The 23,713-nt window shown below is 47.2% G+C and overlaps 3 protein-coding genes and 1 non-coding gene across 5 annotated transcripts; 3 read left to right on the top strand and 1 right to left on the bottom strand.

The window, feature by feature from the left end:
• The first annotated feature begins 4,838 nt into the window (after window positions 1-4,838).
• Window positions 4,839-4,920, top strand: trnas-cga (transfer RNA serine (anticodon CGA)). Its single transcript has one exon. It is a non-coding gene; the product is annotated as a tRNA-Ser (tRNA).
• Window positions 4,921-4,957: 37 nt separating this feature from the next.
• Window positions 4,958-11,371, top strand: cfap73 (cilia and flagella associated protein 73). Its single transcript, XM_018740887.2, has 8 exons — window positions 4,958-5,099; window positions 5,403-5,502; window positions 5,720-5,824; window positions 6,442-6,642; window positions 6,850-7,071; window positions 7,707-7,865; window positions 9,548-9,653; window positions 10,025-11,371. Exons 1-7 carry the CDS (start codon window positions 5,044-5,046, stop codon window positions 9,641-9,643), a joined length of 939 nt encoding a protein of 312 aa, XP_018596403.2. The 5' UTR covers window positions 4,958-5,043; the 3' UTR covers window positions 9,644-9,653; window positions 10,025-11,371.
• A 1,044-nt stretch (window positions 11,372-12,415) lies between these two features.
• Window positions 12,416-16,187, bottom strand: LOC108927526 (dynein regulatory complex protein 10-like). 2 transcript variants are annotated; one of them, XM_018740893.2, is made up of 5 exons: window positions 16,151-16,187; window positions 14,574-15,207; window positions 14,141-14,374; window positions 13,760-13,831; window positions 12,416-13,034 (listed from the first exon to the last, which is right to left on the bottom strand). In XM_018740893.2, the coding sequence occupies exons 2-5, from the start codon at window positions 15,078-15,080 to the stop codon at window positions 12,753-12,755; spliced, it is 1,095 nt and encodes a 364-aa protein (XP_018596409.2). In that variant the 5' UTR covers window positions 15,081-15,207; window positions 16,151-16,187; the 3' UTR covers window positions 12,416-12,752. The 2 variants fall into 2 exon arrangements, with proteins under 2 accessions (XP_018596409.2, XP_018596410.2); XM_018740894.2 differs by lacking the exon at window positions 16,151-16,187 and having other exon boundaries at window positions 14,574-15,322.
• Window positions 16,188-18,560: 2,373 nt separating this feature from the next.
• Window positions 18,561-23,707, top strand: LOC108927521 (dynein regulatory complex protein 10-like). The gene is made up of 6 exons (XM_018740891.2): window positions 18,561-18,575; window positions 18,745-18,799; window positions 20,048-20,679; window positions 21,851-22,084; window positions 22,821-22,892; window positions 23,300-23,707. The coding sequence occupies exons 1-6, from the start codon at window positions 18,561-18,563 to the stop codon at window positions 23,573-23,575; spliced, it is 1,284 nt and encodes a 427-aa protein (XP_018596407.2). The 3' UTR covers window positions 23,576-23,707.
• Window positions 23,708-23,713: the final 6 nt, after the last annotated feature.

The raw sequence follows: 23,713 nt of genomic DNA, 5'->3' as shown, positions 1-23,713 counted from the left end.
TCCCTTCAGGGGCCCAAGGTGTGCGACACTGCACACATTTCAGGGCCCCGGTGTCAGACTCTAGTGAGCTGTCCTCAGATGCTTCTAATACAGTCAGTTAGCCTCCTTCCCAAAATAGTCAAATCAAAGCTAGCGGAGACAAGAATAAAGTGCTCACACAAATACGATAGAAAATTAAAGAAGGAAATGTGCACAAATACATATTTCAAGCAGCTCTGCACTATGTGTAGCACATCGACTCCTATGAAAAGTGATACAAATTGTCTGGGTATTGGAATGATCAATATATTACTTTTTAAAATATTTTCAAGAAAAAACACTTGATAAATTACTTCAGTATTTTAAGTGTTTCATATACATAGCGATTTTAATACTAATGTTTTGCTTGAAACTGGTAAGGCAGTGTTGGGCTGTGACGTTTTTCCGTGATCAACGGTAATATTTCTCTTGTGTGGTTGTTTAGGACAAAGTGTTTTTTTTTTCAATCATTGAATCTGAATAATTAACATGATTTTCGAGCAAACAGCTCTTAGCACATGTTAAATAAAAATTATATTTACATATAGCATAATAAATATTGTGTCGCAATGATTTCAAAAATCACGAATATGTGACACGGAAGGAGCGGTGGGTCGAAACACAAACCCCAGATTAGCACTGTTATGTGAGAAAGATGTTTACGGTGAAAAATGTGCATCTCTGGTCTCAATGGCATCAGGATAAAGACAGTTCCAGCTGTGGGGGAAGCAGCCCCTGTGATCCTGGTCATAGTGACACAACCCAGACCATGACCGACGTGTTTAAAGTGCTGAAAGATGCACTTGCTATAATTATGGTCACTCACATTTACAGTGCTGCTATTACTAGTACAATATACCAATGCACTGTAATACTAGCATGGTATTAGAGTTTGGCTCACACTGGGCCTGCCCACTCTCACACACACACACACACACACGCTGTGTGCCACGGCTGGACTGATGGCAGCGGGGCATGCGCAGGAATGCAGCGCCAGGGCCTGTGTGGTGGCAGAGCCCCGACCCGCCCGCGCAGACCCTCGAGGTTATCTGGAGTGGGCGCTGTGTATGCCGTAGAACGGCAGATAGCGGGCCGCCACGGGACCGGGTCGCTGCGGAGCTGGCGGATTCCACCTGGCCTGGGAACGGGCACATCTGAGCAGGGCCTTATCAGGGCCGCGGGGGCGCTGTCTGCGATGGATTAGTGCCTGTTGTCCGCAGGACCGCCTCGCTTCGACCCCCACGGCCAGAACACGCATCTGCGCCTGAGACGGAGGCGGGGTGGGGGTCGGGGGAGGGGGGGTGTTGCGTGTGCTGAGTCGCATCCCTCTGCAAAACCAGTCAACTTCCACCGCGTACTCAGTACTCGATACTCAATACTCAAAACTCCTATACTGTCGTTTGAATCTCGTGCTGTTTCGCCTGTTCGTATTTGGACTCCGAGTAACAAATGTGGAAGGACACTTGAGCCTGTCCACGAGTCGCACTGACACGCCCCCAGCATCCCACCGTCCTCGGCTGTGGACTCTGAACGATACGGCGCGACAAGAGGAACCCCTGCGGTTCCACGGTACACAGTGTTTGCTTACCACGGTAACACCGCAGCACCGCAGACCCCTGCAGGGGGCGGCCGGCGGGCTCTGGCAAACATCACGTCTCGTCCAGCAGTAGCTTCCGCTCCATCCCACGCACCCCGTACTTCAAGCGGACGTCCCCTCTCTGCCCCGGTGTAGCATCATTGCTTTTTCTCTTGGCAGTTTCCACGGCGACCCCCTCTTTGCCTAATGAGTAGCTGCTTCGTAGTGATTAATGAGGACTGGACACAATCCGGAGTCACACCTGTTTTGTCAAACCTTAGCTACTATCTAGTCCCTTAACTGATAGCAGACAGGCTGCATGTCTTCTGTCACAAGTGTTCTTCGTTACGAGTGTTCAGAATGGGATGCTTATGACAAATGCATCACGAGTATGTGCTTTTTCCTACTGCAAAGAGCTGTGACACACACTTCCTGTCATACATGGCTGAATATGACATAGAGACAAGCATCATATTCACCACCAATGGTCTGATCCAGAGGGACTTCATTTTTTCTATTTTTTCACATATTTATACATCTGGATACTTTCACAGCACAATTCCCTTAAAGGACTTGAACCTTTGGGTTATAGGTGTTCAAGCACAAGGGAACCTCTGCAGCGCCATCGGGTCTGACAATAAGTTGCAAACACCAGAAGACTGAGCTCTGCCAGCAAAGAGCTGTATAGTTCATATTTCATTCCTCGGGTAGAGAAGTTTTTTGTGGGAGTGGGAGTGAATTATATCGGCATCAAGTACCGTGGTAAACAGCCTGTTGCTCTTACCTTCCGCCTATAGGGCTGCCAGGGGTGTGTTTGCAAATTGCAAGTATGTATGTTTATCCCAAAGCTGTCGTACAGAATAGAATTCTGTTGTGTGAGTAAAATGATGGTGCGGAGGGCAAAAATGCTGTTGTACTGAATAATAGGCCATTGTCTGGGAAAACTATATGTACTTTCATAAGCTGTTGCAGCTGTTTTTCTTCATAGATTGATACCCCGTTGTATGAGGCCTCAGGGTTGGTGTCCTACTATAAGGCGGGATGCAGCGCCATCTAAAGGAGACACAGGAATAAACCCACAATTGATTTACTGTTTTCCCTCCTTTTTTTCTTCCTTTGGCTGCAGTGTTGCGCTGGGCTCCACCGAAACTGTAACTACAGAATTCGATTTCAGTGTGTTTATCCTGTGTGCTAATTCACATTTCCAGTAGGAAGTCCCAAGCTGCACAAGCAATAACCCGATTAATGGTTTCACCTGTGAAAAATGTATTAAATGTGAATGGAATGACACTTTCGGAAGGACGTTTCCGGCAGGAGATTGGACCATGTCACAAACCATCATCTCAAGGTGGACCCAGGAGCACGATAATAAACGGAACTCACCAGGTCATCCGGTGACCTCCATAGCTCTGGGATCTCAGGTCAGTCGGGCCTCTTTGGGGTGGGGTGGAGCACGAGGTGGAATGCGTGACCCGAAGATCCGTTACAGATGTTACCGAGGCCGCGTGGACCGAAGGCCTCGAGGAGGACTTCCGCACCTCGCTGAATCCAGGCTGCAAAGAATCCAAGCAGACAAGCGGGATCCTCTTCCCGTAGCTATCAGGTAGGTGTACCTGTTCCTGGGGGGCCACTGAGAGTAACGAAGCGCTACATTCACTAACCGTGCACAAAAATGATTTCTATGAAGGTGAAAATTGCCGCCGAGACCGTCCTGGACAAGGTGTGAATGGCAAAACAAGAAAAAATAGAAGGGCAGTTCCCTCCCCTGTCCTCCCGCCGGTGTACGGTACCCTTCTCGGCTCTTTTACCGCACTCCTGTCCCTGCGAGGTATCTGACGCAAATAGTGCTCTGCGGCACTTTCACACTGTGACTCAGGTCATTAGCACTCGAATTGTGGCCGTTGTGCCAAAAAGCATTTCAGTTTGTGTGCTGCTTACTGTCACCTGCAACGATGTCGTTTACTTAAGGCGAGTTTAAATCAATAGTCGGTGTTTTGCCCGGGGCGGTCGCTAATTTCTCCGACTCGGGGCCTGTCCTTGACTGTCTCGCCTGCTGGGAGGCGGAACGCAGCCAGTGTCTCGAACCCGCCGGTCCACCGTAGGACACGGTGCTCATCGCCTCTCATAGCAGCTAGTGCACTTGGTGGAGCTGCTGGGGGTAGGGGTCCGAGGAGGAACAGAAGCACCTTGTTCTGGCTCTGCTTACAGAACCGTAGTTCCGCCACTGATATTCCCCTGCTTGTTTTTATGTTTTTACTACTCGTAAGTCATTAATAATTAAGAGTCATTAGTCAATAATTGAGGAGGGGTGCAGTGGCGCAGGCATCTGACCGGGTCCTGCTCTCTTGTGGGTCTGAGGTACGAGTCCTGCTCAGGGTGCCTTGCGATGGACTGGCGTCCCATCCTGGGTGTGTCCCCTCCCCCCTCCAGCCCTGCGCCCTGTGTTGCCGGGTTGGGCTCCGGTTCACTGCGACCCCACTTGAGACAAGCGGTTTCAGACGGTGTGTGTAATCAATAGTTAGTCACTAATCACCGACAGACAATAGATGTGATATTTATACCTAATGCATCTCATACACATGCAGTTCAGGTGGACTGGTGACACTGAATTGCCTGTTGTGTGTGTGTGTGTGTGTGTGTGTGTGTGTGTGTGTGTGTGTGTGTGTGAGTGAGCATGGCTACCCTGCGATGGACTGGCATCACACCCAGAGTGTTCCCCATCCCCTCAGCCTTGCACACAGTGACTCTGGGATAGGCTCAGGACCCCCGTGACCCTGATCAGGAGAAGCGGTGAACGATAATGATGGACAGATGGAATGTTGCCGTGATTCTCTCAAACACTTCAGAGCACTTTAAAATAAATGAGTAAATAACATAACTTAAAATAAAATTGTTGACGTTCAGCCCAAGATGTAGGAGCCCTCAGTGAGAGCAGCTCATCTTTGCTCAGGTGTCACTGTGTGTGAAGGGGACCTTTCCAGGTACCTGCCTGTGGACGGAGGAACATGATTGGCCACTTATTATTGCAGTTATTCATGATTTTTACAGCTGGGGGTTATAAACCTGGGCAAAAATCAAGAGTGAGGAGGAAATAAGAGGAGACCGTATTCTATAAATAGGAGGAGAACAGGGTTCGAAGCTCGAACACAACTAGAGCGCAGTACGAAGCATCAGAAAAGGTTTGGGGGGCGCTGACATCACACCTTCACCACCAGGAATGGAGATAGTGACGATTTATGAGAGGGCTGCGGTGGCCGAGTGGTTAAGGCGTTGGACTCGAAATCCCATGGGGTTTCCCCGCGCGGGTTCGAATCCCGCCCGCGGCGCTCTCCGCCCGTCCTTTTGTGTTCGTTACCATGGAAACGAGACGCGTGGAGCTCGCGGCGCCGCGGAGAGCGCGGAGCGCGGGACTTCAGTGACCCGGCCGGGTTGCCCTTTCTGGCAGAACCATGTCTCTGAACGTGGACGACTACTTCCGAACCGTGTACGAGCAGCGGCTGCGCGCGTGAGTAAAGAATTAGAGCGAATTACGGCGAATAGCCGACTCCGCGCGTGCTCGAGCTCACGCACGGGAACGCGCAGGCGCACTGCGGCCCACCAGGAGCGAACGGTACCTCCTGCTCCGAACCGTCAGGCATCGGCGGGACCAAAGAAGTTCTAAGACGCTCCTCCAGGGAGCAGAAATCGATTGGGGGGGCTGCCCCCCTCCCCTCCCTCCTCCTTCCTTCCTAGGCCTGCAAGGTGTGAATGAGCAGAAGTGGGCTGTGTGTCACATGCTGATGTATTAATCATGCGTTGTCTTCTTCAGCAAGGTGTCCCTGCCGGACCTCAAGACAGGAGACACTCGAAAGCTGGACAAGCTGGAGGAGGTGAAGGACGTGGAGCGCGTGCTGACCGCACAACGAGAGGTTGTCCCAGGCGCTGACCGCTCGGTCCCACACATGACCGTATCGCTGGTGTCGCGCGAGTCCACCTGTTAGTGACGGAAGGAGCCGCCGATGCCGACGTCCAGCAACAGGCGCACGCTTGTCCGCGTTGTCTGCGCTGCACCGCCGCGTGCAGGATTTCGGTCGACCGCAACGAATGAGTGTGTGACGGTCCGGTCCCCGTGTGCCCTTCACGCAGGACTTCAGGAGGAGGACGGAGAGCCTGCGGCGGCGCAGAAAGGAGCTGGACGAGAAAGAGGAGCAGCTGAAGGAGTCCCTCTTCAAATTCAACAAGTTCCTCAAAGTATGTGCCCGTCTCGCCGTGGCGACGCCTTCCAAGCGTCCCTCTGGTGCAGAGCAGGGCCATCACAGCATGCTGATCTCTGCAGGAGTGGGGTTTGGCAAGGGGGCAAAACTGTATACTGAGAGTTGGTAGAGCTGGAGTAGGGGTTAGAGCTGCTGCCTTTGGAACCATAGCTCATATGTTTGAATCTCACCTTCTGCTGTAGTAACCCTGAACAAGGAACTTACCCCAAATTGTCCACTCTCTAAATGGGTTGATAAGTAGCTCGGGAGAAAAGCCTCCGCTACACGAATAAATGTAAAAGCAACTTGTAATTATTCAGCCGGGTAGTTTTACTGTATTACTTGTGGGTTCGTACCTTGATTAAAGGTACTACAGCAGGAGATGGGATTCAAACCTGGTTTGGCTGAAGGTCCAACCGCTAAGCTACCAGCTGCCATACAATTTTTTGTTACAGACGACGCCCGATACCAGGACAGCTGGTCGCGGGTTCAAAAAGCAGACACGATTGTATTTTGAACAGATGAAAAAGAGGAAGATTGATCCGATCCGTCATCCTTCTGTCCTCGTAGTATTGAAGCATACAAACGTCCCAGTGCCTGACGGTGTCCCTCCAGGAGAACGACGCCAAGCGTGGCCGAGCCCTGAAGAAGGCCTCCGAGGAGAAGGACTTGGCGCGGCAGAAACAGGCTGAAGTCGAGCTTCTGGAGCAGGAGGTCCTGGTACTGCAGAAGAGGAGGGAAACGATGCGAGTCAAAGTGCAGAGGAAGGCCGTCTACAGAGACTTCTTGCACAGGGTCACCAAGAGCTCCACAAAGGTACTCCATTTACTATACTTTGCTGCACTGTGGCGAAATAACGGATCCGCTGGAGCTCCTCCCATTGGGATTTTTTCAATTTTTCTCTCCTGGAATATGTTCTGCCCAATTCCATGTGGTCCCTCCGTGCACCTCGTTGTACCGCAGTTTCCCAACACAGACCACGTTCTGCGTCTTTTTTCTATTTACCCGTCGCCTCTGTCGCAGTTTGGCGAGATCTGGGAGCTCGTCGCCCGCTTCGACACCCTGCTGGCCACGCGAGAGCAGCTGCTCGGCAGGGAGAGCGAGGGCCGGCAGCTCGGGGAGGCCCTGCGGCAGCAGCACCGGCGCTTCGTCGACGAACAGAGCGACCGCATCCTGCGGTACAACAACCAGCTGTCAGAGCTGCAAACACGGCTGGAGCAGGTCCGCTCGCTGGCCTTAAAGTGGGTACGATGAGAGCGTCCGGCACCACTGCACTGACACGCTGCCCTCGTGGATATTCCCGTCAAGCAATATCTCAGACTGAATATTTACTGATTGTTAACAACTAAACGGCACTGCTGACCTGTGGGCTCCAGTCTCTATCTCTTCCATACAGTGAAGAATATAAAGCTCGATGTACTGTAGCAGTACATGGGTGCATCGAACAAAAACTGTGAGGTGTAAGGCTTAAATATCCATTTATCCATCCATTGATTCACTCATCCATCCATTGATTTATTCATCCATCCATCCAGCCATTGATTCACTCTACCATCTATTCACTCACTCGCTCGCTCACTCACTCACTCATCCATGCATCCATCCATCCATCCATCCATCCATTGATTTATTCATCCATCCATCCAGCCATTGATTCACTCTACCATCTATCCATTCATTCATTGATTTACTCACTCACTCACTCATCCATCCATCCATTGGTTGACTCACTCATCCATCCATCCAGGATGATGATGATGATGATGATGATGAGATTATGCTTTCTCATATCTCACCCAAACTTTACAGACCCCCCGCAAACCACCCCCACACACTATGGGATATTTAACATCACTGCGGCTCTCTTACAAATATTCCAGGAGGCCACGTGGAACCACATACAGTCCATATCGGCCAGAGAGACCCTTCTGCTGGGCCAAATCAAGGTGACGACCCTTAATCTCTTCCACATGATGGGTGGCCAGACGGACGACGAGAACGGCGTGGGCATCGGGGACACGCTGGGGCAGCTGGACAGGGTGATGCCATCTCAGTGTCAATTTGTTTTGTAACATCTATTATTATTGATAAAATATATTATTTTTACATCTACTCTTTACTACCATATAGTAAGACATATGTAACAAGGAATATGGGATGTTTTTTACACTGTTCATTAAATTCCCTCCCTTTATTTATTTAGTGAAGGGGGTGCGGTGGCGCAGTGGGTTGGACCGCAGTCCTACTCTCCGGTGGGTCTGGGGTTCAAGTCCCGCTTGGGGTGCCTTGTGACGGACTGGCGTCCCGTCCTGGGTGTGTCCCCTTCCCTCTCCGGCCTTACGCCCTGTGTTGCCGGGTAGGCTCCGGTTCCCCGTGACCCCGTAAGGGACAAGCGGTTCTGAAAATGTGTGTGTGTGTGTGTGTGTGTGTGTGTGTGTGTGTGTGTGTGTATTTATTTAGTTTATATTTGAAATACGTGCAAACACACAAAACAATGGCAAAATGTCAAAGGTTAAAATATTTCACAGATATGATGGGTAGCGCTATCTGTAAGGGGTCAGACATTTCAGAGCTCCCTTGAATTATCATACAGATTAAATGTTCATTTTTCAAGTGGATGAAAATGAAATACTTTGGTCGTACGCATATTTTCAGAGGGAACTTTGGGTGTGGACTATAGCACTAATATTTTTACTGAATTAATTATTTATTTTGCCCAACAAAAATCTGTGTACAAGCAAGAAACATTTATTCTTAGCACTGATTAAAAAACCTTCCCTGCCTGCACAGCACTGTTTGAAACGATGTGAATCCTCATGGGATGGTGATTATTCTTGTGTAAAATACGTATTATAATGTAGAAAACATAAATGTTAAAAGATAATCTTATAAAATGAGTAAATGACTATGATTTACACCCCTGATTTTACTTACCTACCTGGTTTAACCAGTAAAACTTGGGCTTCACTTATTTTTACACCTCTATTACTTGCGTGTTTCTACTACACACATGATTTCCTCTAAAGTAACATATGGAATTGGTCGTTACACACCTATTATGTCACATGAGAAACACTGATTCTCATTAAATTATCATTTCATGGTAAAACTAAGGGCAGCAAGGGTTCGCACACTTTCAAGCCACACCGTCTGTGCACTTGTGTCATGGACAGCACAAGTTATTATGTATAACTCATATATGATGTATAAACTCATTTTTTCTAATGTCAGTTTTTACATGGAAACACACTTGGATGGTTGCATGGTCTCGGCGTTGAGAGGTCACATGAAGCACACGCACGCACGCACGCACGCACATTAGACCACAGAGGCAGAAGAAAGATGACTTTGAAAATCTGGCAGAAGCATTCAGGGTCCCGGGCTCTGCGGGTTTTCTTGTTACATGTAATTAAAGTAATTAGCTGACAAGTCACATTTGTGAGAAAGAGCCTTTCATTCCATTTGGAAGTTGCTCAAAGCGGATGATTTGGCTTATTATGCATAAAAATAGGCAGAGCGCAAATGTTGTTAATTGCGCAACCGATGGAGAGCTTCTGCAAAGTCGTCGCCCTCCAGCACTCGATGGGTCCACCCGAGGGGCAAATCGGAAGCAGGACGACGGCGGAAACATTAATCCGTCGGAGACGTGATCCGCAGTTTTGCTTTGATTATTTTGACAGTTTCATCTCTGGATTGTTAACGTTTGTGCTGCTTTCAACAGATTGAGCTCTTCGTTCAGGACCAGACGGGAATTTTACATCATCTCCAAGGGCGAGACTCGAAAAGTGACCCAAATGTAAACCCGAACGCCAAGTAAAGTGGTAAAGGTAAATGGGTGACATTTTATATTTTGCCATTAAATGGGTAAATCAGTGTAAACAGCCCCACGGAGTAGCTGGTACTGCGGTGGTAGGAACTGCTGCTTTTTGACCCGAAGGTTGCAGGTTCAGATCCCACCTTGAGCAAGGTACTTACCCTCAGTTGCTCCAGTAAAATTACCCTCCTGTATAAGCAGGCTAAATACAGTAATTGAAGGTAGATCAACATTGTAAGTTGCTCTGAATAAAAGTGTCAGATAGATGTGAACGGAAGGGCTGCAGCGCACTGGGGGAGGCCCCCAGAGTAAGAGCACAGGTGGCTCCTTTCCAGGACCCTTAACACTGTTTTACCTCATTAAAGAAATTTGACCTCCTTCCAGATAAAACAAGGCCTCGGGTTCCCGCGTGAATCCCGTGACAAGGTGCGAAAGAGCCGAAGGCTCGGACCTTTTCCTAGCGCCGGGCGTCATTCGAGTGCCGCATCGTCACACGACCCCTCGGAAACCTTTGCCTTCGGATCCCAGCCGAGCGACCAACTGCGTCACGTCTGCATTGTCAGTTGCTGAAACAGGACACGGGAGTTGCCAAAATTCGCTTCAGCAGGTCAGATGTACATGGGACACATGTTCAGAGTAACGGAAAACAAGGGCTGACTCTGAATGTTGGGTGGAGCGCTTTGCTCACCAAAAATATTCCAAGCGGGCCCATCGTTGGACGGCGTCTGTGCCGAAAGCCTGCGGTGCGGCTCCGCTTCCCGAGTCCCGCTGCACCATCCTGCTGCACGCTGACTGCTCAGGCTTTGGTCACCACGCTTTTTTACCCCATGATGCGCATAATTGTGACTTTTTACCTCATAAATGCATGCACATGGTCTGGGCTATTTGCTGGGATTAAATAAATTGTTCCGTGGTGCTTTTGCTACATTCGTATTAATTTTTTTAACACGAGTAACTAGGGAGGAGCTTCTGCATCTGTCCAAACTGCACCCAAGTCCTACATTGATTATTGATCGAAAAACAGCAATTTTACAGAGTGACAGCAACGCTAATAAAGGACACACATTAAACATCTATAACCAGTGGGAAAAAATTATTAAATAAACATTGGCTGTTTACAGTTATTGACAGGTTATAATTATATACCCATTTATACAGTAGTCATTTTTACCATGTCGATTCAGGGGAAGTACATCACACAGGCACCGATCTTGGAATTTTATTTATTTTGTAGACATCAATGAGCCAAATCATCCTGCTCTCTCCATCCAGGGTGTCCCCCGTCTTGCTCCCCAGGCTTTTGGATACACTCGTTATTAGTAAGTGGTTCTTAATAAGAGGTTCTTCATAGCAAACGAATAAATGAAAATATAACCTCAGAAGAGAAGCTGAAAATAAATGATTAGAAATATTGTAAGAACTTGTGTTCATGTCGTCATTTTGCTATTAATTTTAGGTGACCCATTTTTCTTCCAGTAACCAAGCATTTTTTTCTTAAGAACAAAAATAGATATCAGCACATCAAAATATTTGACCTCGTCATTATGCGGAGATATCTATATAGGTGTCACTTACCATCACTTAAATGTTGAAATGCCAGAGCTCAGGGTCACCGGGTCAAGGACAAAAAGATGTTTACGACATCTCAGAACCCATCCCCAGAGCACTGAAAATATTCTCATGAGAAGAATCATTAAAGAGAACAGGCAGGGTGTGTTATGGACCTGCCTCTCAGTTATATTCACTTTTTAAGCAGAATTCAGTTGAAATGTTTTGTTTTTAAGGGGGTGCGGTGGCGCAGTGGGTTGGACCACAGTCCTGCTCTCCAGTGGGTCTGGGGTTCGAATCCCGCTTGGGGTGCCTTGCGGCGGACTGGCGTCCCGTCCTGGGTGTGTCCCCTCCCCCTCCGGCCTTACGCCCTGTGTTGCCGGGTAGGCTCCGGTTCCCCGTGACCCCGTAAGGGACAAGCGGTTCTGAAAATGTGTGTGTGTGTTTTGTTTTTAGTAACTTTTAGTAACGCTGTCTCACAGTGCCTGGGTGGTGTGAGAGGACGTGGGTTTGATCCCCGCTTAGTCTGTGTGGAGTTTGCATGTTCTCACTGCGTCTGTGTGGGTTTCCTCCAGGTGCTCTGGTTTCCTCCCACACTTCAAAGACATGCTGTTCAGGTTCCCCATAGCGTGTGTGTTCCACTGATGTATGGATGAGTGACCTAGTGTAAGTAGCGTATCTAGCAGTGCAAGTCAATGCGGTGAATAAGGTGTCTGGGCTGATACTACATGGAGTTCATTTATTTTTGCTTAAACAACATTCCAGGAACATGACATCTCCTGTGGTAATTCATTGGCCACTGTCAGCTGTCAGTCACAGTCTCTTCAACAAATAACCATTAGTGAAGTCTCCTCACTGTCACCTGACTTCTTCAGTTGATTTCATTGGCCATAGAGTGCTACCCTGGAGTCCAATCAAAACGTGAGTGATGAATTTCCTCCCGCCTTGACTGGCAACTTAGTTCATTTTCATACAGAGCCTGAGAGCTGCATAAAATTTGTTTTTAAAGCAAATGCACAAAGTAATAAAAGTTTGAGCTTTCTGTCCACATCCTTTAGTTTTCTCTTCCGCATGTTTTAGCTCTTTTGCATGGATATTTTATTTTTTTGTGCCACATTTACCTGAAATGATTGCAACTAAATGCTAATATGGTTAGCATTTGCAAATGCTAAAAAACTTAATTTGAAACAAAGTAACTTGATACTTCAGTAGTTTTATGACCTGATACTTTTTTACTTTTATAGAGGTGAATTTCTATAGTATTTCTGTACAAGTGTTTTTACTTGATTTTTTTAAGTAATAGTGCTTTTACTTGAGTACTGTGTTCTGCTGCACTCCTCAACACTTATTTCTCAATCATATTTTAACTAAACTTAATCATCTTTTTTTATCAATGTCTAGCTACATGAAGGCTAACTTACTAGGTTTTTCACATCTGTTTTTGTCTTGTTAGATCACTAAGCAAATGTGATGTAAATAATCGCCGAAAAGGGAGAGCAAACAACCAGAGATGGAAAGATCATGGCTCATTATGAAGTGTATTTTGATGAAAAGGACTGTTGTGTCATTTGCTGTTCTGATCTTTGACCTTCTTTCCTTTTTTCCCTTTGCTTTTGGTCCTCACTGCTTTCCGAACGTTGTGGCCCCTCCAGTAGGCCTGTATGACCAAAGCCGCGGAGCCCTTGATAGCCAGTTCTCGCTCTTCCTGCTCCTTCCGTTCCTTGGCCAGCCTCTTCTCCTCCACGATCTGGCGGAACTCCACCTCCAGAATGGTGTAGCGTTCCTCAAGGTCCCGCAGCTCCTCCTTCTCCTTGGCGTAGGAGGCAGAGAGCTCTTCCAGCTCGCTCTGGGGACACACAAGTCCTTGGGTTTGTTTCAGCCCAACGCGATTTTTACACCTTTCCCTTCTCTGCATATATTCACATTTTAAAATGTGTTTTCTTCCCCACAGACACACTCGCTGTTCCACCTAATGCCACCTATATAGCATGCAATATTTAGTATGAGGGGTGCGCGGTGGCGCAGTGGGTTGGACCGGGTCCTGCTCTTCAGTGGGTCTGGGGTTCAAGTCCCTCTTGGGGTGCCTTGCGACGGACTGGCGTCCCGTCCTGGGTGTGTCCTCTCCCCCTCCGGCCTTACGCCCTGTGTTGCCGGGTAGGCTCCGGTTCCCCGTGACCCCGTATGGGACAAGCGGTTCTGCAAATGTGTGTGTGTGTGTGTGTGTGTGTGTGTGTATATTTAGTATGAATATGAGGTTCATTACCTGTACAGCCAAGCAGATTGTCAATACTGAAGGCTAATTAAGTAGAAAGAGTGTCTGTTAAGTTTGAGGGTCCTGGTTAATTTTACATCTACATTCAGGCTTAGAGTTTCCTTAAAAATCCACTTCCGTGTACGCACACCCACTCTGTCGGTAGTTTAGCATGAGAAATCTGTCATGGAGAGGGAACATGGTAACCCTGCGCAGAAGGTCCCTCAGCCAGGAATGGAACCAAGCGCTGAGAGCCAGCGATGCTACATGCTGCGCCAGCCTGCTTGCTTACAATTATGACTTTTGAAAATCTCCCCCACCTGTTTTTCGCTCATGTCTGCATCATACTTCTGGATCCAGTTGTCAATTTCAGTTTCGACCTTGTACTTCCTCTGCCAAGGGATTAAATAACACGAGCTACATTAGTGTCACAGTGGTTGCCTCCCAAAACTTAACAGCAGAACTAAAACACTGTATGTGATTAGTCACATTAATAATTATTTGCAATGCAATGGTTTCCAACAACAGAAACTACTAGTTAACAGAAGCAATAGTATGAAGGCAACAGTAACAGTAATACCTATAAGGGCTCAATTTGAATGCAACACTAACATCGATGTAACAGCGCATGTATGTGTTTGGGATGTTCAATACTGTTTAATCCAGGGGGGTCGAATGTCCTGCGAGGCCCTCAAACTCACCTTCCTGAAGCCCATCTCCACATCACGGTTCGCTGCCACGAGGCTGTTGAGCTGCGTACGCAGCCCCGCGAGCTCCTCCCGCAGGCGCATCTGGCGGCCCTCCGAGGACTTCCTGTCCGACTGCCCCTGCCTCTCCGCTTCAGACTGCGTGCGAAGCACAAAGTCCTCGCAGCCTTTCTCCATGTGGTACAGGGAGCTCTTCAGATTGCGGATTATGTCGTTCTTCTTAGAGATCTGATGGGGGGAACTGAATCTCTTTAGCACCTCACTATATGTTGTAGAGAAAGGAAAAACATTAAATATTCGTGATTCTAAAATCTTAACTCATTTTGCAAAATGCAGAGCGGGTGTCCATTGTGCAACATCACATGTCATGTGTAACTGAGCAGGAGCTTTGGCGGGCAACTCTGAGAGGGATCTTCTCTCCTCCTACCTCAGTGTCCCGGTCTCTGACTGCTGCTGCCACCTCTGCCTCCAAAGCGGAGACAAGTTCTGCGTTGTCTCTGTGCCGCAAGGTGACCTCCTGCGTGTAGCGGCTCCTGTCTCGTTCCTCCGCTGGGTTCGTGAGCAGCTTCGCCAGGAGAACCCCCTGCAGCTCCTTGAGCCCTTGCACCAGCTGCTGAGAGCTTTCACACAGACGCCAGCTTTGCAGAGCCTGTCCGGCTGCTGGGCTGCTTTGGAGCTGCTGGAGTACGTCTCTCAAGGAGCTTTGGAACTCCTGCTCCAGGGCTTTCCTCTCCTCGCTCTCCGTCTTGGGCTGGTTCGGGCTCCGAACGGCCATCCTCTCGCTGAGCCGTCGGTGCTCCTGCAGAGCCACCGCCAGCTCATCCCCCAGCGCTGCTGACCTGCTCTCCAGGTCGGCCAGCAGGGCAGGGAGTAGACAGACCCTCTCGACCTTTTGGATGCACTCGTCCAGGACCCCGGCAATGCGCTGCATCATCACGCAACTCGACGTCTTCGGTCAAGGAACCTGAGCGAATCCTCCTTTCAAGCTGGAGCTCTGAGCTGGACACCAGGGCTCTCACTCTGCATTCTCCTTAGTCAGCACCTGAGCTCTAGAAGCCATGCTGCAGATTTTGTCAAACCATGCCAAAAACAATTTTAATTGTCTTTGACAATTAAACACCAACAAACTCAATTTTGTAGGTCAGACACAGTGTGTTCATTTTTTTTGCTATATAAAATTTTATGCCAGTTTAGAGGAATCTTTTTTTATGTGACCTGCTTCTAAATTGGATGATGCTATGTAGTGTCCTGAAGGGGGAAAACCTGAGCAAGGATGCAGTTTCACAGTGCAACATACAATTTGCTCATTTCTACAGTTATTTTGAAAAGGAGTGTAAGAAGGAAACTGATGAGAAGGCTGCAAATGCAGTCGACATCATTTTGTCACATTTTCCAGACAGCCGAACCAAAAAACTCATTTCAGAAAGGTTCCCAAACGATTCATTAGTTCTGTAAAGAGTCCAACGCAATAAAACTTTTGCCGTTATCCTATTGCTAAAACTGACGTGCATTTTTCTGCGTGCTGCAGTCAATAGGTTCTAAGACTGGATGTCATGTGAAACTGCTGTGGTTTGCAAGCTCAAGTTGCTTAGTTGTAGCAGCTGTGTATCATTTTTTAGAAATTGCAGCAGACATCAGTAGATTACATGTAGACACACATGACATGTGCCCCTTTGTCCACTTTTTTAATTATAGTCCAAGCTGCACTTCTGGGAAAAAGTCGGGGGGGGGGATAGCATCCCCAAAGCATCATCACCCCGTTCCCACATGGGTACCACAGCATCACCACCTCCACCCCCAGATGGAACCGCCCGAGCACTTTGACAATAAGCTTAACCAGGCAGGACGTTCTGGCACGTGCACACGGGAAGTTAATAAACACGGGAAGTTCTATCATTCATTCTGCCTCAAGTCGCCTCGTTGTCGTGCGTTTAGAACAGAAACTAAAGTTACAGGAACGTTTTTTATTATCAGATTGTCCGACAATTAACAGCAATAACCCACCGTAAAAGAATTCCACCGAAGCTCTTCCGCCCCCAGCAGCCAAGCTTTTGGAGTTGCTAGGAAACGAAAGAAAACATTCGAAAGGTCGCTCGCGGAGCGCTGCAGGAGCCAATCAGACACGGGAGCGGAAAGCCAAAGGAGCCTATCAGCGCGCGGAAGGGAATTCCACAGGAGCCAATCAGGGACAGGCGCCACGAAAACGGCAATAAAGAAACGGAAGGCTGACGTCAGCATGCGGACTGTACTTCCTGTTTGTTGGGATGTTTAGCTGAATCAAGGTTTGTGGCAGACAACGTTTGTAGCTTCACACTTTTTAGTAGCAAAACTACAAGCCCATATTTTCTCATTTCTTCTCCATGCTTTGGGAAGAAGAAGTTTAATCTGAGTCAAGTCTGAATTTAATTCATGTACGACTGTTTACATCCCATGTGTTCACAGCACATATCAAACAAGGGTATCCAAAAAGGAGAGCGTAATAATAAATAAAAATGACAGCAATACTTTGTCAAGTTTTACTCTCAGATACCTTTCTCTGGGATTTAAAGTTGGCAGAAAAACACTCACCAATTCCACATTGTCAAACACGCGACTCTTCCCTCTTAAATACAGGCAAATCCTGAGATGGTGTTCAGATAGGGCTGTAGCCCTGGTGTTTCTGCAGGCAAAATCCATCTCAAGTGGAGAAGAATCAGCCGGCACACACATCCTGGAAGTCGTCTTTTTCTGCAGAAATGCGTTCAGTGAAATATTGCGAGGATTCTCAGGTAAATTCATGTTTGATAGGTTATTGTGCTGCTACCTGTTTGCCAGCTTGTCCACAGTTCAACTTTTGGCTCCAACGCAGCTATCGATTCAGTTTGCGATTCATCAGATTCATCCTCAGCAGCAGAAATCTCATATTCATCCATCCATCCATCCATTTTCTTGCCCACCTGTCCTTCTAGGGTCGCAGTGGCAATAGGGAGAGCAGGGAAGCCCAGACTTCACTGTCCCTCGCAACTTCCTCCAGCCCAACCCGGGGGATCCCCAGCCGCTCCCGAGCCAACTGGGAGATATAATCCCTCCGGCGGGTCCTGGGCCGACCTCGGGGTCTTGTCCCAGTTCGCCGTACCTGGCATACCTCCAAAGGGAGGCACCCAAGGGACATCCTTATCAGATGCCCGAACCACCTCAGCTGGCTCCTCTCAATGCGGAGGAGTAGTGGCTCTGCTCTGAGTTCCGCTCGGATGGCCAAACTCCTTACCCTGTCACGGAGAGAGAGTCCCAACACTGCGGAGAAAACCCATTTCAGCCGCTTGTATCCGCGAGCTTATTCTTTTGGTCATTACGTAGAGTGCATGTCAAAGTAAACAAAACAACATTTACCCTGCCCGGAATAGGGTCACCGGGACCTACACCTGGAGCCAGGCCTGGGGGTAGTGTTCCTAGGTGAGTGCCTGGTGGCCCGGCAGCCCACGTAACTCAGCCGGGCTCAGCCTGAAAGGCAGTGTGGGGGAGTCATGTGGGTCCACCATCTGCAATATCCAACATGGGGTTGGGTGCAATGCCTTTCAGGCAGCAGGAGGGCGCAGGGTGGCGCATGGTGTCACGGACCCTCGCAGCAGAAACTGCCTCTTGGCACGTGGAATGTAACCTCGCTGGAGGTGAAAAAGCCAGAACTGGTGCGGGAAATCCCATATTCAGTCTTGTTAATTCAGAGTTTTTCACACAGTCGGTTCAGTTGGTAAGTTTTGTTTCTGGAGTCAAAGCGGAGAACAAAAGCTTCTCTAATTCAACACTGACAGTGTCCAGCTTCGAGCGCCAGGCTTCCGTACCACTCGTTGGATCAAGCATAGCTTTAATTTAAGACATCTCTTTCATCCACGGTTCTTCATTAGACAGTGAAGTCATACGACTGGAAGCAGAAGCAGAAACAGTAATTTTTTCAGAAGTGTCCATAGCAGCCAATCCATTCCACAGGCCCATGGTTCATTTCTTTTCTTTGGTTCTTTCTTCCACTGCTTTACCTTTCAGAGAAACGTTTTAGAAGGAAATAGATGTTCCTTGTCATCCTTAGAAGGAGACATGGAGAAAATCAGTTAACAGTATCTTCTTAGAATTGGCAGGACAGAAGACAAAAAGATCAACATTTTTGCTTTATGTAGTGCAGCCAGAAATTGTTGGCCATGTGACCTCAGGACAAACATTTTAAATCACACACAATTACTTAATATGTCTGAAAAATGCTCAAAACATGACATGGGCAAAGTTGCTGCTACAGACTAATATCACTTGTAGGAAACACAATGGAATAAAATGAATATCAATATTGGACAGCACAATAACCTCACACATAACCTGGATTATTCTCAGACATGGGTTTGAATCCAGCTCAGTCTCTGCAGTCTTTGCATGTTCTCTTCACGGTCGCATGGGTCTCCTCTGGGTACTGTGGTTTCCTCCCACAGTTCAAAAATGTGTTTCGGTGAACGGACGATACTAAATTAATGTCGCAATATGTATGTTGAGTAAAAAGAGTATGTGATCACACTGTGACGTATCGGTGTCGCATCCAGGGTATATCCCCTACCTTACACCCTATGCTTCTTCGACAGACTCTGGACCATCACAACGCTGTACTGAACAAGTGGTTCATAAAGCTGGGGAAAAGTATCCATTGTATAATACAAATCAGTATTATTCAATAAGATTTAAAGCAGGAAAAATAGGCTCAAGTAAGGTTATGTTTTCAAGGTGAACTGCAAAGAGGCAAGCTTAATAGCAACTTAGAGAACAGCGAACTGCCTTTGTGTAACTATGGTAACAGCAACAACTCAGTGGGCAATGCGAATATCCTACGAGTAACCATGGTAACAAAAAACAACAACATGCAAGTTTATTTTAGACAAAATGGACATTCAGCATCAAATTTAAAGGTCATTTAGCAAAACACTGGAGCACAAGACAACATTTGGGCCTTTATAAATATGTTAAGGCCAGTAAGTACATGGAGACTTTAAAGGGAGCGATCTTGGGTTCGATTGCTGCTGGGAATGTGATAGTGGGCACTACAAAGATTTTTTTTTTTTTTTAGCAAATATCTGACCAGTAAAATTTGCAGAATTCTCTAAGTGCTGAAGGTCCATGACTTCTTCACTGAATGCTGTGTGTTTCATCTCCACTGTTGAGATGTAACTCTATAGAGCCCTATGCAAATGTTCCATTGACTGTCCATACTAGTTATTATAGAGCTGAACTGAAACAGTGATCAGCAACAGCCCTGAGAAAAACATTCCACCGCAACTGCGATTGTTTTAAAAATACAGGGAGCAAATTAATTTAATGTAGTTTTGATAAAGAAACCTTGACATTTGTTTTTGCTACAATTGCAATATTGGTACATTTGTGTTGTTTTGAGTTGAGAACAGTGGGCTGAGCCTACAAAAGAGCCTGTAAACACTATCAAGATTTTATGGCAGTATTTTTATAATCATCACAATTACTGCATAAAAAACACTGTAGAGTTCTGTTTAAAGGGCTGTTAATGTATTACAGATGCCAAAAGCAAGCTAAGCCGCTTATAATATATTTTAACCCCATCTTAGCCATATCACTGAAAAATTTACACTACTCTCTTACATGTAGTTTAAGCTCAGACACGACAGCACTTGGTTCTAAAAACGTAATATTTTATATTTCATTAACTCTAAAGTGAACTTTATCAGCTGACCACATGAATACATCATCTTCTTCTTCTTAATCATAAATTGTTTCTTCATCATCTTCTTCATCGTAAATTGTCAAAATGTTTACCATATGAGGAAAATTGTACATAATCTCACACCTATAAAACTGAATTTGTTAGATAGTTTCTTTGAATCCAGTGATTGTGAGACAGTTTAACAAAAAAATTCACAGCGTGGTTTCTGGAGCTGAAGCGCTGCCAGTGGAGAGAACACAGAGCCGCACAGTCCTGGTGTCCAGCTCAGAAGGAGGATTTGCTCAAGGTCCTTGACCTTCCCCAGAAGAAGTTGACTTGCATGATGATGCAGCGCATTGCCGGGGTCCTGGACGAGTGCATCCAAAAGGTCGAGAGCGTCTGTCTACTCCCTGCCCTGCTGGCCGACCTGGAGAGCAGGTCAGCAGCGCTGGGGGATGAGCTGGCGGTGGCTCTGCAGGAGCACCGACGGCTCAGCGAGAGGATGGCCGTTCGGAGCCCGAACCAGCCCAAGACGGAGAGCGAGGAGAGGAAAGCCCTGGAGCAGGAGTTCCAAAGCTCCTTGAGAGACGTACTCCAGCAGCTCCAAAGCAGCCCAGCAGCCGGACAGGCTCTGCAAAGCTGGCGTCTGTGTGAAAGCTCTCAGCAGCTGGTGCAAGGGCTCAAGGAGCTGCAGGGGGTTCTCCTGGAGAAGCTGCTCACGAGCCCGGAGGAGGAACGAGACAGGAGCCGCTATACGCAGGAGGTCATCTTGAGGGACAGAGACAACACAAAACTTGTGTCTGCGCTGGACACAGAGGTGGCAGCAGCAGTCAAAGACCGTGACATTAAGGTAGGAGGGGAAAACCTCATGGAACCACCTTCTTCTACGCTTAATCGCTCATTCGGGGACAAGGGGGGGTAGGAAGGTCGCAGTAAAGTTCATTTGGGAAAATTAGTGCACTAGAACACATATTTCTGTGCGGGACATAGTGTGTCAGATGTGTCTGTATATACACACACACACACACACACACACACACACACACACACGCACGCACGTGTTGTCAGAAACCGAAAACATGCTCTTTCAACACACATCTGCACTGGCTTTTGTTCAATTAAATTCGGCCTTTATGATATTAATAGTTCAATAAACTGTTAAAGGTGCACTTTGGAGACTTGTGAGCTTTTTAAGAACAAAAAAATGAAACTAAAAGAAAAACTAACATTAGGTACAGAACAAAGATCCAAATACAGAATTATTACACATGTGCTGGAGGGAATATTGCAAAGAGGAAAGAAAAAAACAATGATATGAAAAATAAATGTAAAAATATACAGAAAAATAAAACTTATTCATAACACATCTGGTCAGATGTCAACAGAAGCATAGTTCTCGTGGCTTTGGGGTTAAAATTGTTTTTATAAAGTTTTATTTCTGACCCATGCTTACATGCCTTGGAGAAAAGTGCAAAGAGCAGATTGCCTATTGAACTGTTTTTTGGAATAAGCAGTGATCAGGTCCCATTATGAAAATTTTCATATGTATAAATGGACACAGGTTCAAACCCCACCTTCCACTGTAATACCCTTGATCAAGGTACTTTTCCTTAATTGCTCTAGTAAAAATTACCCTTCGCTATAAATCGGCAAATAATTCTTAGCCGCAGTGGAAAAAATGTTAATTAGGTGGGAGTGCAGAGGGTGGAGTTGCTGCCTTTGGACCTAAAGGTCACAGGTTTGAATCCCACCTCCAGCTGTAGTACCCTTGAGCAAGGTACTTGTCCTAAACTGCTCCATTAAAAAAGATACCCAGCCGTATAAACGGGTAAATAACTAACTAAACATTATACATAAGTCACTTTGGAGAAAAGAGAAAATCATCAGCTAAACAAATAAATGTAAGTTAGACTGATCTAAGACTCTAGATGGACTTTAAAGCGTTGAAAAGTATGCAGTGATGTCCTTTCTGCCCTGTAAAACTGGACTGGTGCTAGTGAAGCTGCGTTTGTCCTCATCAGATCACAAAGAAGAATGAGGTGATCCACAAGTTCAAGAGCTCCCTGCAGCAGATGGAGAAGCTCTGCGAGGACTTTGTGCTTTCCACGCAGCAGGAGGCAGAGAAGCAGGGTCAGTCGGACAGGAGGGCCTCCGAGAGCCAACAAAAGCACCTGCTGGAGGAGCTGAGCGGGCTGCGCACGCAGCTCAACAACCTCTTGGTAGCAAACCACGAGGTGGAGGTGGCCCTCAGGAAGGTGTGTGTCAGAGAGCCGAAAATCCACGGAACGAGTTATTTCCTCTTTCTCCAAGAACCCTTGTAAGACATCTTCTGCCAATTTTGTGGTGTTGTACTAGAGGTTTTCCACCAAAAATGGGTGTTTTCTGTCAGAGGCCCCCCAAGAAAGTCCAGCCGAACCCCCAGGACTAAGGCAGCTGTCAATTTATTTGGCATCACGGTGGCACAGCGAGTAGCGCTGCTGTTGCATAGCGCCTGGTTGGTGCAAGAGGACGTGGGTTTGATTCCTGCTCGGTCTGTGTGGAGTTTGCATGTTCTCCCCGTGTCTGTGTGGGTTTCTTCCGGGTGCTCTGGTTTCCTCCCATACTCCGAAGACATGCTGTTCAGGTTCCCCCATAGTGTGTGAGTGACAGAGAGAGAGAGTGTGTTCCACTGGTGTATGGATGAGTGACCCAGTGTAAGTAGTGTATCTAGCAGTGTAAGTCACCATGGTGAATAAGGTGTGTGGGCTCATAACACTACACAGAGTTCTTTGGAAGTTGCTTTGGAGAAAAGTGTCTGATAAATGAATGTAATATTCAGTGCGTTTGTACAAATGCCACTGTCTCTGCACAATAGTGCATTCTACTGTAACCCTGTAATACAAGTATATCATGTGTACATTAATATTTATGTTCTGCTTTTCATATTCTGCAGTCTGACACAGTCAGTCATTGTGAGACTAATGCAACTCATATTATTTAACCCCTTTTCAGAGGAAGTACAAGGTCGAAACTGAAATTGAAAACTGGATCCAAAAGTATGACGCAGACATGGGCGAAAAACAGGTGGGAAACCGTTCTTTTTTCTCCCCGGAACCTGATGCCTCGTTTTAAACTGCTCATAAAGTAGGTGTGTGTATGAAAAGGTGGGACCTGTAGAAAACTGTAACCTTGGCTATGAAGTCAATCGGGACCCTTTTAACCGAACAGAAGCATCTTTTTCCAAGTGACTCCTGCTTACAATATACAGTCTGCTTCGGTGCTCAGGAAGGCATCGCTGATGTTCATGAAACATACATGTGCTACAGCTGTGACTCGACAGATATTTGCACATGTATGTGTCTGTGGGGAAGAGAGCAGACCTTTCAAAGTGCACATGTTGTGTACAACGATGATTGAAAGACGTACGAATGCTGCGGAAAGTGGTTTTCGGGACAGGCAGAGACAAACCCGTAGCCTCGTGTCCCCCCCAGAGCGAGCTGGAGGAGCTCTCTACCGCCTACGCGGATGAGCAGGAGGAGCTGCGTGAGCTGGAGGAGCGCTACACCATTCTGGAGGTGGAGTACACCCAGATCGTGGAGGAGAAGAGGCTGGCCAAGGAACGGAAGGAGCGGGAAGAGCGAGAGCTGGCTATGAAGACTTGTGCGTCTGTGATCATCCAGGCGTACTGGAGGGGCTACAAGGTTCGAAAAGCACTGAGGGCCAAGGCCAAGAAAGGAAAAAAGGGCAAAGGGAAGAGGGGTAAATGAGCCATCGGTCTGTTGCCTGTGCTTCACGTTGTATCTGCGAAGAACTGGATCTAGCCTCCACTGTACTTTAATGATATACTGAGAAAACCAAGCACATTCAATATAGTTCAGAAAAATCCAGCATTTGTGCTGGGGGGG

Source organism: Scleropages formosus, chromosome 21 (assembly GCF_900964775.1).
Source record: "Scleropages formosus chromosome 21, fSclFor1.1, whole genome shotgun sequence".
Classification (NCBI taxonomy): domain Eukaryota; kingdom Metazoa; phylum Chordata; class Actinopteri; order Osteoglossiformes; family Osteoglossidae; genus Scleropages; species Scleropages formosus.
Note: the sequence above shows the minus strand (reverse complement) of the source record. Positions and strands in the feature narration are given on the sequence as shown.